At 50.2% G+C, this 17,154-nt stretch overlaps 1 protein-coding gene and 1 long non-coding RNA gene across 10 annotated transcripts in view; one reads left to right on the top strand and one right to left on the bottom strand.

Annotated features, from left to right (window-relative positions):
- Positions 1-17,154, bottom strand: part of LOC132540219 (uncharacterized) — a 994,902-nt gene that overhangs the window by 468,065 nt on the left and 509,683 nt on the right. The gene's annotated exons all lie outside the window — the stretch shown is intronic.
- Positions 8,293-17,154, top strand: part of EBF1 (EBF transcription factor 1) — a 433,103-nt gene continuing 424,241 nt past the window's right edge. For 5 of the 9 annotated variants that reach the window (XM_060198065.1, XM_060198064.1, XM_060198063.1 and 2 more), the window contains exons 1-4: positions 8,293-9,358; positions 11,246-11,402; positions 11,904-11,967; positions 12,487-12,542. In XM_060198065.1, coding sequence (XP_060054048.1) covers positions 9,225-9,358; positions 11,246-11,402; positions 11,904-11,967; positions 12,487-12,542 — 411 coding nt within the window. In that variant the 5' untranslated portion in view covers positions 8,293-9,224. Of the gene's footprint in view, positions 9,359-10,719; positions 11,084-11,245; positions 11,403-11,903; positions 11,968-12,486; positions 12,543-17,154 lie in introns of those variants that run through there. The other 4 variants (XM_007528648.3, XM_007528650.3, XM_007528649.2 and 1 more) reach the window with 4 other exon arrangements.

Here is a 17,154-nt window from a genome sequence, read left to right as displayed (position 1 = left end):
GAAATGTGGGTAAGTCTGGCACAAGTTCTAACAACTCTTGTGTCTTTTATTTGGGAATGGCCATTTGCTTAGATATATATTTTTTAAACATTTAGTCAGTGAGTGACAACCTTGCTTTCCAAATGGGGAAAACTTGAACTAGCTCAGAGTACCCCCTCCATTAAAAAAAAAAAAACCAGTTGTGTAATTTATAGAATCAGCACTTTTATAGCCTTTCTTTCAATCTTTCTGAGAAAAAAAAATCTACAAAGCAGGAGGAAAGGGCAAGAGTCAACATGTACTGATTTACTGTTTAATTTTATCTCCCTCCCCACCTCCTGCCCTTAAAATTTTATAACAGAGCCAGGTTAGCATTAACACCCCAACCACAATAAACTAAACATATTTTACTGCACATTTTATGTCTGAGATGAAAATGAAGACATAACAGTGAGATAATTTTATACAGAGGTACAGTAGATTCAGTATGGCTACGGTGAAATCAATTTCATGTTTTACATCCTAATTTTGGAGCTGTCATTAATAATTACGTTAATAGCAAACTTTTATTGAGTACTGACTGCAGCCTGAGGCACTGCCTCAAGCATTTCACACTTGTCCCCCTGAGTTCAATCCTGACAGCAAGTTCACTTTTCCAAATGAGGAGACTTAGGTCATTCAGCTTGGTAGAAAGGGAGCACTTTTGGGGATGGTTAAATCATTGTAGTGGCATCCCCACAAATTATAGGATGGTAACTCCAGTGTTTTTCTGGTCCACCTCTCTTGGAGAAGTTCATGCAGATTGGCAGTGGTTCATTTATTCATCAAGACATGAATGCCCTCTCTGTGCCTGGCTGGTCTGGTCTTAGAGGTTGCGGGTACAGAGCTGAATAAGTCTGTGAGGCACAGAACAGTGGGGTCTGGCACCAGGCAGACAGAGGGGGCTGGGAGTGGCCATGTCGCCTTGGCTGGGAGCTGCTTAGTCTGTAAACTGCAAGCCAGGAACAGAGATTGATGCTGACTTTAGGACTTGGCAGGGAAAATTAAACAAGATAAGGAAAAACAAAGTGCATTTTCAAAAGACTTATGTTTATTTATTATTTTACCAGAAGACTGCTTATAAATCTGGCTTATGGTGGTGTTGGGGTGGAATTCTGATGCCTCAGGCATGAAAATCTTTGTACATGACCATAATGTTATCTCCCCAGTCCCATTCTAAGAGTTTTTAAAAGTGTTTATTTATTTATCTATTTACTTATGAATGAACAGGAAAGGAGAGGAGGAAAGAGACAGAGCATTACTCTGGCACATGCAATGCTGGGAATTAATTATTATTTTTTGAAGCCAGAGCACTGCTCAGCTCTGGCTTATGGTGGTGCTGGAGATTGAACCCGAGACTTCAAAGCCCAAGGCATGAGAGCCTTTTGCATAACTATTATGTTTTCCCCCACCCCACCCCACAGACTTATTTTATGAAATACAGACCAATAGATGGTTGAACTACCAGTGGCATAAGGCGGTGCTGATTCTGGGCATCAGGGATGCACCTCACTGCACTCTGATAATGGAGATCAAGCTCAGTCGTTGGCATGAGAGGCACTCTAGTACTGTTATGCTTGGTCCTGATAGGCTGTACTATGCTGGCTTAGCAGTCCAGGCTGGTGGAATTCCACTCTGCAGGAGCTCAGGAAATGCTAGGTTTCTTCGTTATTACAGAAGCTGCTGTAGCTATCATCATCATTGACAAGTGTGATAGCTGAGAAGCTTCCTGATCTGAGAACAGGGGCATTTACTATTTCCTGTCCCTAGTAATTGGAGCACCTCAGAATGGCCCAAGTCTCTTTGTAGAAGGGAGCTGAAGAGGTGACTCTCCAGTTGCTGATTGTAAGGTGTGTGTGTGTGTGTGTGTGTGTGTGCGCGCGCGCGCGCGCGCGCGCGCGCGCCATGGAGGCCTTCTTAGAAGGGAAGGGGCAACATTCCGGGTGTGCACAAACGCAAGGCAGCAAGGAGAGTCTGGGACCTGGAGGGGACAAGGAGCCTGTAGCAAGGGCCTAAGGATTGAATGGAAGCCAGTGGAAACCTGCAGTGCGAACAAGGCTCCGTTTTGGAGTAGTGGAAGAGATACAACGCGAGGTGGCGCCATGGCTCCACGTTAAAGGGAACAGTTCGGCCACCCATGGGGGTCACCCTGGTCCACAAAGCGGTTTCCAAGAGGCGACTCTGGATGGTCTGGGTAGGTTCGGCACTGTCTTCAAAAAGCTACCAAGTAACGGCGGCGAAAAATAAAATAAATGCCCTGTAAGTGGCCTCTTCCCGGACTCTTGGCATCTATGACGGGAAATCGCCTGGGAGAAGTGCAGAGCACTAACCTCTGCAGCAGGGATCCTAGGAGCCCAGTCTCCTAAGGTGTGCGCTGGGCGAAAGCCAATTTCCCTGCGCCCCCTGACCCCCAGGGCCACACTGAGTGCCATCCCCCACAGACACCCGCGCGACGTCCAGGTGGGTCCCTGCCCCCTGCAGTCCAGAGTCGCAGTGGCACGCCTGTCCCGTGGCGCGCGCACATAACTGCCTGCACCTTGGTCGTGATGAGGGGGAAGAGGGGGAGTACCGCCTGGCCGGGTTTCGCATGCACACACGGACACACAAGATTACGTGTGAGCTCACAAGCGTCAGATACTTTTGCACACATACTCGCACGCAGACGCACACAAATGCACTAGGTGTGGCGAGTGCACCCAAGAGCCCATTGTCATTCGCCAGGCACAGGCCGGTTATGGCGCAAATGCAGTCCTTCTAGGGTCGTGCAAATAAATTCCTGTGCACATTCTATCACAAGTGAGCAACTTCGTAACTGACAGAGGCTTCGCAGCCTCTCTAATACACTTAATACCCAGTGAATTGCATTTCGAAGGGAATGCACGAGCGACTTTCAGGTGATGGGCCACCTCCTGCCTCACTGCTCAACTTCCCCCACCTCTCAGGTTCCCTGGGGCTTTCAAATCCACCCAGACCCTAGACTCTTTCCTGGGTTTTGTGCTGTGGATAGGAAGCTGTTTTCCTAATATTGATAGTAGAAGCTTGTTGGTAGGGGTGGGGTAAGTAGGTGTGAGGGGATGTGCTCCCAGGGGACTGTTTTTTATGCAGTGCCCCTAACTGTATTCTTGGGCTCGAAATAAATTCAGTTTGCAGCTGTTTGTGGGCACCGCAGACTCCCCAGTCTTCCTCAGTTACAGTAGGTCTGCAGGTGTTCACACTCCCGCCCTCGGGTGGGCAGCAAAGGGAGTCCTGCGGCCCCTCTAGATCATAGAGGGGACTCAGGCAGGACAGGACAAAGGGCTAGCTGACTGGGGTGTGGGGGACCAGCTGGCAGGACCCTGGGCCACCATACTATCACAACTTGTGCCTTAGGACTTTTCAGAACTCTTTCTCTTCTTGGCTCCCTGTGCATCCCTCTTTATGTGTCCATATCAGGGACTAGCACCTGCCTCCTCCTGCTGAGTGGAGACCTCCAATGGTTTTTATTTTATTTTATATGTTTTATATATTTTATTGTTTAATCAGAGCACAGCTCAATTCCAGTTTATAGCAGTACCAGGGTTTGAAACTGGGACCTGGGAGCCTCAGGCTTACCTTTCTGTTGCATGAACTGCTGTGCTATCCCTTTTGGCCTGGCTCTCTGACTTTGCCAACTTCCTAGTTGGGGGTGGAAGTAGGGTCAGGTGGCTCCACTTATATGGCAGTGCCTTAGTTTCTCCACCGGTAAAGTGGGGCCAGTCTTTCTCAGTCTGTTGTGAGAGTCCAGTGACTTAATGACAAGAGAGGTGTCCACCAAAGAGGCATATTACTACCTGGGGTTCAACCAGGGGAAACACCCCCCTCCCACCCCCTACCTCCACCCCCTGGCCTCAGTGGCAGACTGGTTCCAGAGAAAGTTAAGCACCAAAGAGCCACCCAGACCAGGGCCTGTTTGATTTCCACTTTCTAGCTGCCTGTGGGTGTTTTGCTCTCATCAGGACTCAGTTTCCCCTCTGTGTCGTATGCTTTACATTGGCTTGTTCTAGCCCTCCCCCCGCCAAGAGAATTGGATCAGGCCTGCTAATTTCGCGGCCCGCTTGGCCCCGCCCAAAAGGAACCCCGGAGAGGGTTCCTGAGTTGGAGAGAGACAGAGTTCCTGAGTTCCTGAGTTCGAGAGTTCCCGAGTTACAGAGTAAGAGAGAGAGTGCTTGTGCCGCTGCAAAGAGACAGCAGAGTTCTATTTGGTGATTAGTTTGTCTTAGTTTATGAATCGTTGTTCCTGAATAAAGAAATACAGCTTCCCTGCCCAGCCGTTGTCTCCCCGTCTCTGTTACCCGCCGTGAAGCTAGACCCGCCCGGCCAGAGCCTCCGAAATTTTTTAACAACACCTCTGCACAGTGGGAAAGGGGAATGATTTCCTGGACTGGAAGTATGGACCCTGCAGATGGGGGTATTGTGGGAAGCTCAGGCTGGAGTTCAGAGCCATCCAGGAACAGTGGGGACCTGACTGCTGCCCCGCCTCTACATGGGGGTGTCAACACCTGGATGCCCCGGACACTCCTATGGGCCTCTGGGGTGCCCTACTGGGCCCCTGTGAAGGGATACCAGTTCAGGCCTCACTTTTCCAGGCTGCTGCCCTGTCAACTCATTCTGCTTGCAGGCAGCCCCCTGAGTTCCCTCACTTGCACCAGTCCACGTGTAGAGGGACTTGGTGCATGGGGGCTCCATCGCCCTATCTTTCCTGACCCATTTTTTCCTAATATCCAAGTAGGCGCTCTCTTCTGTGTCACTCTCATTGGTCTCTTGGCAGTAAGGGGAACCAGAGATCCAGGATCTTCTCTTTTCTTTTCTTTTCTTTTCTTTTCTTTTCTCTTCTCTCTTATTTCCCTTTTTCTCTTCTCTTCTCTTCTCTTCTTTTTACTGATTTAATAATGATGACAAGGCTGCAGGATGAGGGGTACAATTCCACACAATTCCCACCACCAGAGTTCTGTATCCCAGCCTCTCCAATGGAAGCTTCCCTATTCTTTATCCCTCTGGGAGCCTGGACCCAGGATCATTATGGGGTGTAGAAGATGGAAGGTCTGGCTTCTGTAGTTGCTTCTCCACAGAATATGGGCCTTAGTGACAGGAAGACTGGCCTCCAGGGGGCGCACAAGCAGAGAAGATTCCTTCTGCTACTCCCCCTTGTCCCTGCTTGCTAGAGCTCCCCAGTATTTATCTTGTTTCAGCCCCCCTTTTTTTTGGGGGGGAGCATTGGTGACTTCTGCCTTTCTGGAAGGGGAATTGATTTCTCTGACACCTAAAGGGGTTGGGAAAGCCAAGGGTGGGAGGGCTTTAAAGTTTGAGGGACTGAAATTGGGTGGCTGCTCACTGGGCCTGAGCTTCCTAGGAGACCCCGGGGTAGAGTAATGTGGGGTGGGGGAGGCACTGAGCAGCAGTTTCAGCCAACACAAGCTCTAAGTAGCTCAAGGATGTGCGGGGGGGGGGGCTTTATTCTCTGGGGCTACAAGAGCCTGGAGAATGACTCCTTCTACACAAAACCCCACCCTGCCTGGTATCTGCTGTCTCTTTCACTGCTTCCCTCTCTTGCTTTCCTCCTTCTTTCTCCAAGAAGGTTTAGATCCCCAGAGAGGACATTCCCCCCAACAGGACTCTCAGGCATCAGCTTATTCCCAGACTTCAATTCTGCAGGCCTGAGCCAGGCCTGGGAAGCTGCATTTCTAATTAAACTGGAGACCATGTAGAGGTCAAGGTTCCAAGTGACCCCTGAAGTCCTCTGAAATGACAGGGCCACTTCAGTCTTTCAATACACAGTGACAGTCATTCAATGCTGCTCTGGCTGCTTGGATAGCACCCCTCTCCAGAAATACACAGGAAGCTGCTGCTCTTGGGGGCCAGCTGGTGCTCCCCAACTCCTGCCAGCTTTTCTGTCCTTTTCCTGGATCCCCTCTCACTCCCCACCTACTTATACATCTATTACTGGGTGGGCAGACCAGAGTGAGAGGACTAGGGTGCCCACAAGAGTGGCTCTGACTCCCCCCCCCACCCCCCACTTGACAGAATAAAGTGCACTTACCTGTGCCAGGTGAGACACTCCTGCTCCCTTTTATTACCATACCCTCCCATCTGGCCTGGCTAGTGTGGGAACAGCCCCTCCCATTCCATCCCTGAGCACAGTGGGTCCAGTTTCCCATTGGGCCTTAGCAAACACTCTATTGCATAATGCCAGATGATTCTTGAAATACCTCTGCTGTGCTTGCTTCCTGATCCTGGTCCTCAGAGAGGCTGCATCTCCCTCTTGGGCAGTGATCTGAACCTCCATCACCAAGGCACACACCTCAGCTTGGAGAACCAAAGACTTAAAAAAAATTTATTTATTCCCTTTTGTTGCCATCGTAGTTATTATTGATGTCATTGTTGCTGGACAGGACAGAGAAATGGAGAGAGGAGGGGAAGACAGAGAGGGGGAGAGAAAGATAGACACCTGTAGACCTGCTTCACTGCATGTGAAGTGACTCCCCTGAAGGCCCAACTCCCTGAACCAAAGACTTTTTATAGGGTTTCAGGGCAGTGGACACCCTGATAAAGAGGGTAGCCCCTGCTTCTGGCTCCCCCTGCCTTAAAAACCCAGGGGAAGGGCTGGAAATTTTAGGGAACCCTTTGGCTCTCAGGGGTTCAGCCTGGGGCTTTGGGAACTTGTCAGCAGGATTGACTGTCACTGTGTATTATTTAAACTGGACAAATGCTCCCTACAAACCTAGAACCCTTTCAACAGCCAAATAGTGGTGGTAGTGTGTGTATGTTGTGTGTATGTGGGGCTCAAATGGGACAGGGCTGGCTTTGTAGGGGAGAGAAAGGACCCCCCCACCCCCCCTGCCCAAAGTGTTCCTGTATGCTCTAGGTCTGAAAAGCGCCCTATCACCTTTAGCCCCGAGTCAGGAAGTGGCTCCCTCCTTCCTTAAATGCACAATGCCTGGCTCCTGCTGTCGCCACTGATGTGGCCGCTGGGCACCTCTTGTTCAACCCACGATCCCGAGGGCCACCGGAACCACAGGGCCAAGGAAGGCTGGCCAGCAGGCAGACCTGGATTCCTGGTCCAGACTTTCCCCAAAGGAGCCCTCAGCAGACTTGGCTGCAGCCTGGGGAGGTCCTCGGAGGCCAGGGAAACAGAAGCTCACCCTGTGTACAGAAGAGAAGCGATGGGGGCGTATCACCCATAAACATCTAGCTCTCCTCCCTCCCCTCCTCGTTGGCCGCCAGCACCGAGGTGAAAGGGCTGCGCTAGGAAACAGCCCCTCCCTTCCTCCCCTCCCGCCCTCTCTTCCTTTTCCCCTCATCTCTTTGTTGACATATGGCAGGGACAGAAGTTGGGGAGGGTTGGTCCAAGCTCTCCCCCACCCCGTTTTAATAGAACAAGGGAGGGAGACACACTACAATAAAGAAACTACTTAGCGGAGGCAGAAACTCTGGAGGAAAAATAAAAACTACTCTGGGGCGGGGGCTTAGGGATCCAAAAGCGCCCTGCAGGACAGCACGCCCGAGTGGGCCTCCATTCACCCCGCGGTCCGCATACCCGAGGCTTATCCGCAGGAACGCGCCGGGGGCGCCTCAGGCTGCCGGCCGCGCGGGGAGCGGCTCGGAGGGATCAGGGTCCCGCGCGCTCTGGCTCCCACCCTGGGAATCCGCGGTCCGCCCCGCAGCCCCCGCCTCGGGGCGAAGAGGTGGCCCCTTGGCTAGGACGCGCGTTGCCGGTCCAGCCCGGGCTCCCCGGGCGCTTCCACCTGACCTCCGCCGGCCCGGACCAGCCGAGCGGGCTGCGGGCGGCCGGGCCCCTGGAGAGGACGCCGCCTGGGCGCCTGGAGCGCGCTCGCTCGGGCGCGGCAAGGATGCTAAAGGGACCGCGCCGGAATGCAGACTCCAGCTCAGGGGCCGGAGAACGCACTCTGCACTGGCTCCTGGCCGTTTCTTCTGCTAGGCTTGGCCCCGCCGTGCTCAGTTTTGCCCGGCTCAGTCCCGCTCCTCCCAGCGAGCGCGCCGGGGCGCAGCGGAGCAGCACCGCCACTTTGCCGGGAACTTCGGCCGGCTCCCCGCGCTGCCCAGAGCGGGATGTTAATGAGAGAGCGTGGCCCTGAGCCTAGAGCCCGTCGGCTCCTGAAGCGCGATTGGCTACGGCGCGGCGGAAGGATGACGTTATGCAAATGAAGGGGAGGGGCCCTGCCAGCGCGGGCCCCGCCTCCTCCCTCTGGGGTTAGTGTGCTTGTGTTTAGCTCTGGGGAGAGTCAAACTGGATTCCATAGGGAAAGCCTGCAAATCACTTCTATTTTAGCAGGGAGCAAACAGAATCTCCTTCCAGCAGGGTCCACCCCTCTCTCTTTTTCCCTCTCCTCTCTCTCCTTCTCTTTCTCTCTGTCTCTCCTTCCCTCCCCCCTTCCTTTCCCTTTCTCCCCCTTCCTTCCCCCCCCACCCCATCTCCCTCTCCGCTGTCCCTGTCTCCAGCAACCCGCGTCCTCCTCATCCACACGCGCTGGAAGGAAAGCAACGGCTTTGCTTGGGCAAGAAGGAGGAGGAAGAAAAAAAAGAAAAAGAAAAAAGAAAAAGAAAAAAGACATAGAGAGGGGGGAAACTTGCCTGGTTGTGGAAAATGACACTTGAAGTAGCAAAGCCGGCAGCGCGAGTTGCGCCTATTGTTTCTTAAATTGCTATCAGGGCTTTTTTCTCTCTTTTTTTTCTTTTTCATTTTTTTTCCTTCCTGCTTCTTCAAGTCAAAGGTACCTCTACAAAAGGAAACTCCGGCCCCTCCTGCCCACCACCGGCCTGTGATCATTACAAAAAAAAAAAAAGCAAAAAAAAAAAAAAGCACCCAAACCAAAAATTAACCAACCAAACAACCCCCAACAGCCAACCATACATCTCTAGTTTTTTTTATTTATTTTTTAATTTTTTCGGTCTTTTCGTTGGATTTTCCCCCCCTCTCTCCTCTTTTTTTTTTTTTCCGGGTTACGCTCAGTTTTGAGCGAAGGTTTTCTTTCTTTCTTTCTTTCTTTCTTTCTTTTTTTTTTTTTTTTTTAACATTGCTTCGCGTTCCGCCTCGATCTTCCATCGTCTTTAAAAAGGAAAAAAGAAAAAGAAAAGCAAATCTCTGGCTGGCGTTTTTCTTTCCTTTTTTTTTTTTTTCCCCCTAATATTTTCAAGGGGGAGGAGATTTTCCGCAAGAAAAGGTTGTTTTCATGTTTGGGATTCAGGAAAGCATCCAACGGAGTGGAAGCAGCATGAAGGAAGAGCCGCTGGGCAGCGGCATGAACGCGGTGCGGACGTGGATGCAGGGCGCCGGGGTGCTGGACGCCAACACGGCGGCGCAGAGGTGGGGACCGCGCGGGGACCGCGGGCGGCGGGCGGCGGGCGGCGGGGCCGGAGGCTGCGAGCGGCGGGCGGCGGGGCCGGGCCGCGCTCCAGCGCCAGCCGCTCGGCTCTCTCGCCTCCGGGCTCCGCGCTTCCCGGGCGGCGCTGAGGCAGTCGCTTGTGGCCGGAGGGCCGGGAGTTGGCGGCGCGGAGCCCACGCTCTGCCGGCACTTTCTCCCTGGCATTTGCGACTGTTTTCATTTTGTTTCAAGCCAGAAGAGGCGTCTCCGCCGCCTGATGTTGGAAATCTATGTTTTTATGCGATTGTTCTTTCTTCTTCCACTGATTGCCTTTTTATCTTTCTTTTTTCTTCTCTCCCTTTCCTTTTCTTCTCCTCTCCCTCCATTCAAAACTTTGCTTCTCGTGTTTCTTTCTTCGTTCCCTCTTCCATTTTTCTTCTTTCTCTTTCCTTCCTCCATTCTTACCTTTCTCTTTTCCCTTCTCTTCTTTGCTTCGTTCCCTTCCTTCCCTTTCCTCAATTCTCTTCCTTCTTCCCTTTCTCCCCTCTTCCCCGCCTCCTCTCTTTTTGCCCTCTCCCCTTCTTTTTCTCTCCTTTTCCACCCCCCCCCCCGCACTTCTATTTTCTGTCAGTTTTTCCCCTCCAGCTCCCTCCACCTTGGAGCTTGTCTTCCCCTGGAACAGCATCTTGAAACTTCACCAAGGACTCCTCCAAGTCCTTCCCACCTTCACGCACCAGCCCCCCCCCCCAGTCCCCTTTCCCACCCTTAGCCCTGGGGGTGCCAGCTGGGGTGGCTGGGAGATATAAGGAGGGCACTGGCTTGGGGAACTGGCTCCAGCACCCCTCAACACCCTTTCCAGGGACTCCTGCTCCTCAGAAATGATACTTTCCCTTTTCTTCTTTTCTTCCTTTCTTCCTTCATTCTTTCCTTTCTTTTTTCTGGGACCATGAATTGGGCTTTGGGGAAGTGGGAGCATCTCCCCCTCCCCAGTCTGAGTGGACTTTGAGTGGAAGGGGAAGAAGGGAGATGGCTAAACACATCACTCCCAGCTCCTCTGGGCTAGGGACAAATGGCAGCCACACTGGTCCCATCCCTGCCAGCACAGTGCTGGGGTGGCTGGTAGTGAGAGTGAGTTGGGTAACTGGACTGGAAGTGAAAGTGTGTGTGTGTGTGTGTGTGTGTACGTACTAGCGCAAGTGCCCTGCTCAGGCTGGGCAGGTCTGGCTGTTAGTGCCCCTGCCCCCCCGCCCCCCCCCCCCCAGCTGCACCTAGCTGTGCTGGTCCTTAGCATTTCTGCAATGAGTGGGGCTTTCTTCAGAAAAGTGAAATTTTGTCAGAACAGGACAACAAGGAAAAAAATCATCCCCCCCATCAAGCCCAGTTACCTTTCCCCCTACAAGTTCTCCTCACAGTTCTCAGATCTTAGTTCTCCACAAGCATCTATCACGGCACCAGGGGGCTGGTCGCTGCGGGCAGAGTCAGGGCAGGTCCCCCAGTATGCCCACCTGCCCATGGAGCTTGGCTGGAAGGAGTGAGTTCCTACGCTTCCTGCTCCTGAAGTTGGATCCAGTGGGCTGATCCCACCGGCGCGGGGTCACCCACCATCATCCAGTGCCGGCAGCATTTCGTCTCCCAGGCTAAACCCAGGCACAACTTTCACACCTCTTGGGCATGTTCCGGGGGGTGCAGCCTGTTGCCCTACGGGGACACGAAGCTCTTGTGGCCAGGTGGGCCCCGGGGCTCCTCATGGGTCTGGAGGGCACCCACCTGGTGCCTGGAAAGGGGAGCAGAGGAAGTGGGTGTTTGGGGATGCACTCTGAATGGGATGTTTGGGGGTGGCACCGGTGGGCGCCCTACTTGCCCCTTAACTCTGCTGTCTTTGACCGCAGCGGAGTGGGCCTGGCCCGAGCGCACTTCGAGAAGCAACCGCCTTCCAATCTACGGAAATCCAACTTCTTCCACTTCGTCCTGGCCCTCTACGACAGACAGGGCCAGCCAGTGGAGATTGAGCGGACAGCTTTCGTGGGCTTCGTGGAGAAGGAAAAAGTAAGAGGAGTGCCCCACTGCAGTCCCTTGCCCCCAGCCCCTCGCTGCCACAGGGCCCCCAGCTCCACTCTCCACGAATGAAGCATCCAACCTGCATTTCTGCACGGGGTGCCCCTGTCCCAGCCTGATAAGGGTGAACTGGGCTCCTGGTCAACGGAGACCTGCTCCCCCAAAGTTCACAGGGAGTCCCCAAAGCTGGGAAGGCGAGCCTAACTTTGCGTTCCAGAATTCAGCCCACCCACCCACCCCCAGCCTCTGTTGGTGGCCAGGCTCCCCAGCTCCTGGGAAGGGAGTTGTCCCTGGATAGCCCCATGGCATTTCTGGAAGAGAAAAGGGAGCTGGAAGGGATCGGGGGAGGCCAGGGATCCCGGTTTGTGCCATTGCTGCCTCCTCCCCCTGGCTCGGTTCCGGCCTGGGGAAAGGTGGTCCTCAAGAAAGGGGGTTCCTGACTCACTCCCACCTCTCTGCACTCTTGTGTCTTTACGCCCCGCTGTCACCCAGGAAGCTAACAGCGAAAAGACCAACAACGGTATACACTACCGGCTCCAGCTCCTCTATAGCAATGGTAAGGCTTTCGTTGGGTCCTGGGACTCCCTGGAGGGCTGGGGGGAATGCTGGCGGGGCTTAGGGTCCCCCTTCCCTAAAGGGTCCCCCGTCCCCTCTCTCTTAAATTTCGCCCCAGGAGGTTCCTCACGCCCAGTGTCCCAGCGCACGTGGCTCCAGGTGTGACGCCCCGGCCCTAGGCTTTCTCACTCCCTGCACCCCCTTAATTCATTCGCTTGGCCTGGACTGCAGGCCCCAAGCCCCCTGGGCGGGGGCAGGGGAGCTGGAGCACTGGCGCCATGAGAGCAGCTAGCTGGGAACCCCTTACCAGCTGGCGCTCGGGGGCCGCTTCCAGCAGTGCGGGCTCACCAGGGTCCCCCATTCCCGAGGCGGGAAAGGTGGCTCCCTGGCAATGGCGCTACTCCAGGAATCTACTGCTTCAGAACCCCGCGGTTTGTTTGTTTTCTCGCTACAAATTCTTTCTCAGTGAATTCTCACTACCCTCCCCCTCTCCCCATCTTCCCCACCTCTTGGTCCCCAGGAATCAGGACCGAGCAGGATTTCTACGTGCGCCTCATCGACTCCATGACCAAGCAAGTAAGTCCTGCAAATTTCGCGCCACGGGGTGCAATCTGGGGAACTTGGGTGCTCCCCCAGCGAGGGGACTGGGATTCGAACTTACAGAGTCCCGGCCTGCAGAGGACGTGCTTGGGTGCAGTCTTGGGAAGGTGACCCGAGGGCACACACCTTGCTGCAGAGACTCAGGCCAACCACCCTGGGAATGAATGAAAGCCTCGGGCTGCTGAATTGGAGGACTAAGGCTGAGCCTCATCTGACTCTGCTGGGAGACGCGGGGGGGGGGGGGAGGGGGGGGGAAGGTGCCTGAGACCCGCTGCAGGGAAGTCCCAAGACTCCAGCACTCCTGGGGCACCTCCACTTTACGTGTGGAGGGCAGAACAAGTTCGTCATTTTCGTGATCCACCCCACCTTTTTTTAAAGGATGTGGTGGCCGGAGTTTAGAAGTAGTAGCTGCAATCGTTAGGGGGAGATTTTTGTACAAATCCTTCTTTCTTTCTTTCTTTCTTTCTTTCTTTCTTTCTTTCTTTCTTTCTTTCTTTCTTTCTTTCTTCCTTCCTTCCTTCCTTCCTTCCTTCCTTCCTTCCTTCCTTTCTTTCTTTCTTTCTTTCTTTCTTTCTTTCTTTTTTCTCCCCCTCCATGTTTGGCAAGAGGCCAGGCAGCATGAGTGAGCTTGTGGTCTTAAAGGTACACAGACGACATTTGCTTAAGCTCCTCACACGCTGATGTCATGCAGTCATACATTAAAGAGTGAATTACGGTTTAAGAGATACAGTTCAGAGCAGAGACAAGGAAGAGGCCTGCTTTTTGTTTTGTTTTGTTTTCAGGAAAAAGTTCATTTCAGACTTAATAGTTGGTAAGGTAGTTTAAGGACTTAGTCACAGAAGAGAAGACAGCTTTATTGGGTGGGGTGGGGGAAGAAGAAATCACAACAAAGAGAAAGGTCATCTATTGTCACCATCAATTTAGAAAGAAGGTGAAAACTTTATGGCATAATTATGATTTTGAAGTGCTCCTTGTAAAATAAGAGATTTGATATTCTTCTATAGTTGGTGAGATTTCACATTAGGACATATTAACATTTATAACTATGGCTTAAATATGTTGTCTAAGATACACATTAATCAGTTGTTGGAGACTCAAAAATTTTTATTCAGCAAGAACTGATTTAATAACTGCTAATTTTGCCCTCATATTTTGCGTGCATATTTCACAGTGAAATCATGAGTTAATATTGGTTGAAATCTATTTCAACTTATTTACATAAAATATTTTGCTTTCTTGAAGCTCTATTTATGTCTCAGTTGATGGTCAGAATAAGTCCACATTTACATGTTCAGTCTTGGTATTATATATATATTTTCTAACTTGGTCTTGATTAGTTACATTAAATAATTCCCTTTCCTATGGACACTTTGTATTTTGTTTAAAATTTTTTTTTCTGCCAAGGAGAAACCCAAAAGCCCAATTTCAAAATAATATCAAAACAAAATATCTTAAAGTGGAGTTTTGTTTTAAAAGGTTGTCTTTGATACCCTGTATTTCCCTTCCTTCCATTTCATCAGAGGAAAAAAGAAGAGGGGTTGGGGCAGGGGAGTATGGACTATAATACAAGTAAGGACTATAATACATATTCCATATGTCTTTATTAGAATTTAATTCTAAAAAGATATTTTTAAAAACCCACAATGTGATAGCTATGTTTTGTCTGCTTGTACAGACTGGCTACTTAATTATTAAGCTATAGGCAGCTGTGAACCATTGTAAGGAGCCCCAAATTAGGACATATTGGTAGTGACTAGGTTCTCTCAAAACTTTCTTTTAGACAAGTGCTGCCGAGATCTTGACTTTCCCCACAATGAAATGAACTGATCTAACATACTCTCATGGTGATACAACTATCTTGATTTTTACAAAGCAACTGGTCAAAATGTTATTGTGCTAATAAGGTCTCAGCTATTAAGGAAAACTACAGCTGAAGGCATTCTTTGACTGCTATCAGTTGGAGAGGGTCTAGCATCTGATAGAGTTTATTTTTAATAATAGATGTGAGAAAACCATTTGCCTTCATGTGACCTCTCACTGAAATTTTTTAAAAAACCGTATGCAGATCTTATACTGTGATGGAGAGTGACCTGAATGAGGTTGAAATGATTGTCTGAACTTGGTCTGAACATAGTGCGAAAAGGGCTTTCTGATTTTGTGGTGTACCTGTTTGCGTTCATAGTAATTGTCTGGTGCCTTCTGTGCAGCTTTCACTTTGAAAGGCAATCCCTGTCCATTATCCAGCTGCTCCTTGGTTGATTCTATGCTGTTGGAGAGTTTGGGAGAGTGAGCTTGCTCCTTGTGTACATGCTTAATACAATAGTCTCCAGAAAAGCAAACCAGTGTGAAGATGTATAACTCTCCTCAGCAATGGCATTATTCATGTTTTCACCTTCATGAGTAAAACAGAATTTCTGTCTAGCTTGGAATCAGAATTAAGTCTCCAAATCAGGGTAAAAAATTTTTTTTTTCTTAAATTTTTGACTTTAGTCAACAGGGCAGTGACCCCTTCCCTTAGAAGTAAGGCTTGGCATAAACTGATTAAATGGCTACATCCCTACCTTATGAAATTCTTCTCAACAGGCTCAGGATTTTGATATCTGAGTTGTAGATGCATGATTTCAGTGATGTGGGAAGTTCTAATAACACCATCAGTTTTGGAGGGAATACCCAGCCATTATTCGAATGTCTTCTCTGAGGTGCTGGCTGATGGGAGTATTTTTTAATGACAAGCACTTTATATATGTATGTGATATCATACACTTGACTCCCTGGTTGGGTTCAAAATAACAGGGAATCTTTGAGAAGCCAACCCAAAGCTCACTGGATTCACTCCATCCTGATACTCTTCCCAACCTTGAGTGGAGTGAGCAGCCTAGGGATCAAACAGAAATGTACTCAGTCAACCAAGCTGTACCAGTGTGACACCTTGGTCTCACACCTTTCCTAAGTGTCAAGAGTCTTACTTGGGACTCTGGCAGGAATGGGGCAGCTCCAGGAGCAGTGACCCTGTAAGGGTTTCAGGAACCCCCTTTTTTCACGGCTTCTCCTTCTAAAAAGCACAAAGGACATTATGACATTTCAAACTCTCCCCCCCAACTAGAATATAAGAGGCTTGCCTTTGGGAACGGTTGTTGGAAACCAAGTTTAGCCAGCCTAAAAATAGGTTGTTTTTGTGTCACTGCTGTTTTTGGTAGTCCATTGGCCAGCATGTGGAGTGGCCTATAGTGATGCCCCAGTCCAGCCTGTTGTGTCCAGAAAAATGTATCTCCTGCAGGAGTAGGGATCAGCCTGATTAGAATAGGATGGAGGTCTACCGTGCCCTGGTGCAAGATCTTATGTATCATTTGAAATATGATTATGTTCTCTGATTGCTTCCGTGAGTTACACATCTTTAAACCGAAGGAAGAAAAAAAAAAAAGCCTTGAACTTATCTCCTTGTTTTATATTAAAAGAAAAAAATTAGCATTTTTTTATTTAAACAAATACTCCTAATTTCACTAAGTTATCAGAAACAAAACATCCCTAACAGAAGCTTTTTCCTTTCCTTTTTTTCCCTTCCCTCCCCTCCCCTCCCCTCCCCTCCCCTCCCCTCCCCTTTCCTTCCCTTTCATTTCTTTTCCTTTTTTTTTTAATTTGGAAAGAAGACAATAACAGCCACAAAATGCTTGCACCTATGTCTTTGAAGGCAGGGACTGGGGGTAAGGTGATCCTAAAACATCCTGACACGGTGGGAATCCAAAGGTACACTATTCAGAAATGCTGTCACTTCCCTCTTCCCAGCTCATCCTCTTCATGTGTTTCTTTTGATCTTCTCAGTACTGTATGGTCTCTATGCAGGAGCAGTTCTTCCCTATTGATTGCTTCATTAGATCCTGCCACAGCTATGTAGATTGGATTAACAGCCCTTCAGTCTCAGGCTCTTCACTGGTAGATAAACACGCTTTTTAGTGTCTCAAGAAGCTCCAGAGGCATTTGCTAGGCCAGCAGAGAGGTCCTTTCATACAGCGGAGGAAACAAACAAACAGAAAAGGGCAGGCCAGCGAGCAGCCAGAAGCCAGATTTCAGCAGCTCTGCTCTCCCCCTTCGGTAGCCTGTCAAAAACGCAGGTGATTGAAATTTCCTTGCGCAGAGAGGAAGCAAAGAAGTTTGGAATTTCTATGCATGATCAGGATCCGTGTTTGGGAAAAAAATGTAAACTCATCACAGTGGAAAATGTGTTGTTTGGAGTCTGGGGGTGAAAACAAAGCTGATGGTTTTGGAGAGATTGTTGGAGCCAGATGGCCTAGTGCTTCCCCAGTCTGGCGGTCCAACTGCTCCCTCCTGGATAATATACAGCCATTTGTTCAGGGATATTTACGCTAGAGCTGTTTCCATGTGAATGTTTGAACAGAATTAAAAAAAAAAAAAGAAGAGGAAGAACAGATTAGGAGTGATGCATTTATTGAACTTGTCTGACTATGACTACGCTGGTTCTCTTATATCTTTACTTAGATTGCTGAGAGGAAGGAGAGGGAGTTTGGAGATGTTGAGCAAAGAATGATTTGGTCTTAGTGAGTAATTAAAATATGCAAGCATTTGGAATCAA

This window comes from Erinaceus europaeus, chromosome 9 (assembly GCF_950295315.1).
Source record: "Erinaceus europaeus chromosome 9, mEriEur2.1, whole genome shotgun sequence".
In the NCBI taxonomy this organism is placed as follows: domain Eukaryota; kingdom Metazoa; phylum Chordata; class Mammalia; order Eulipotyphla; family Erinaceidae; genus Erinaceus; species Erinaceus europaeus.
This window is presented reverse-complemented; position numbering and strand designations above follow the sequence as displayed.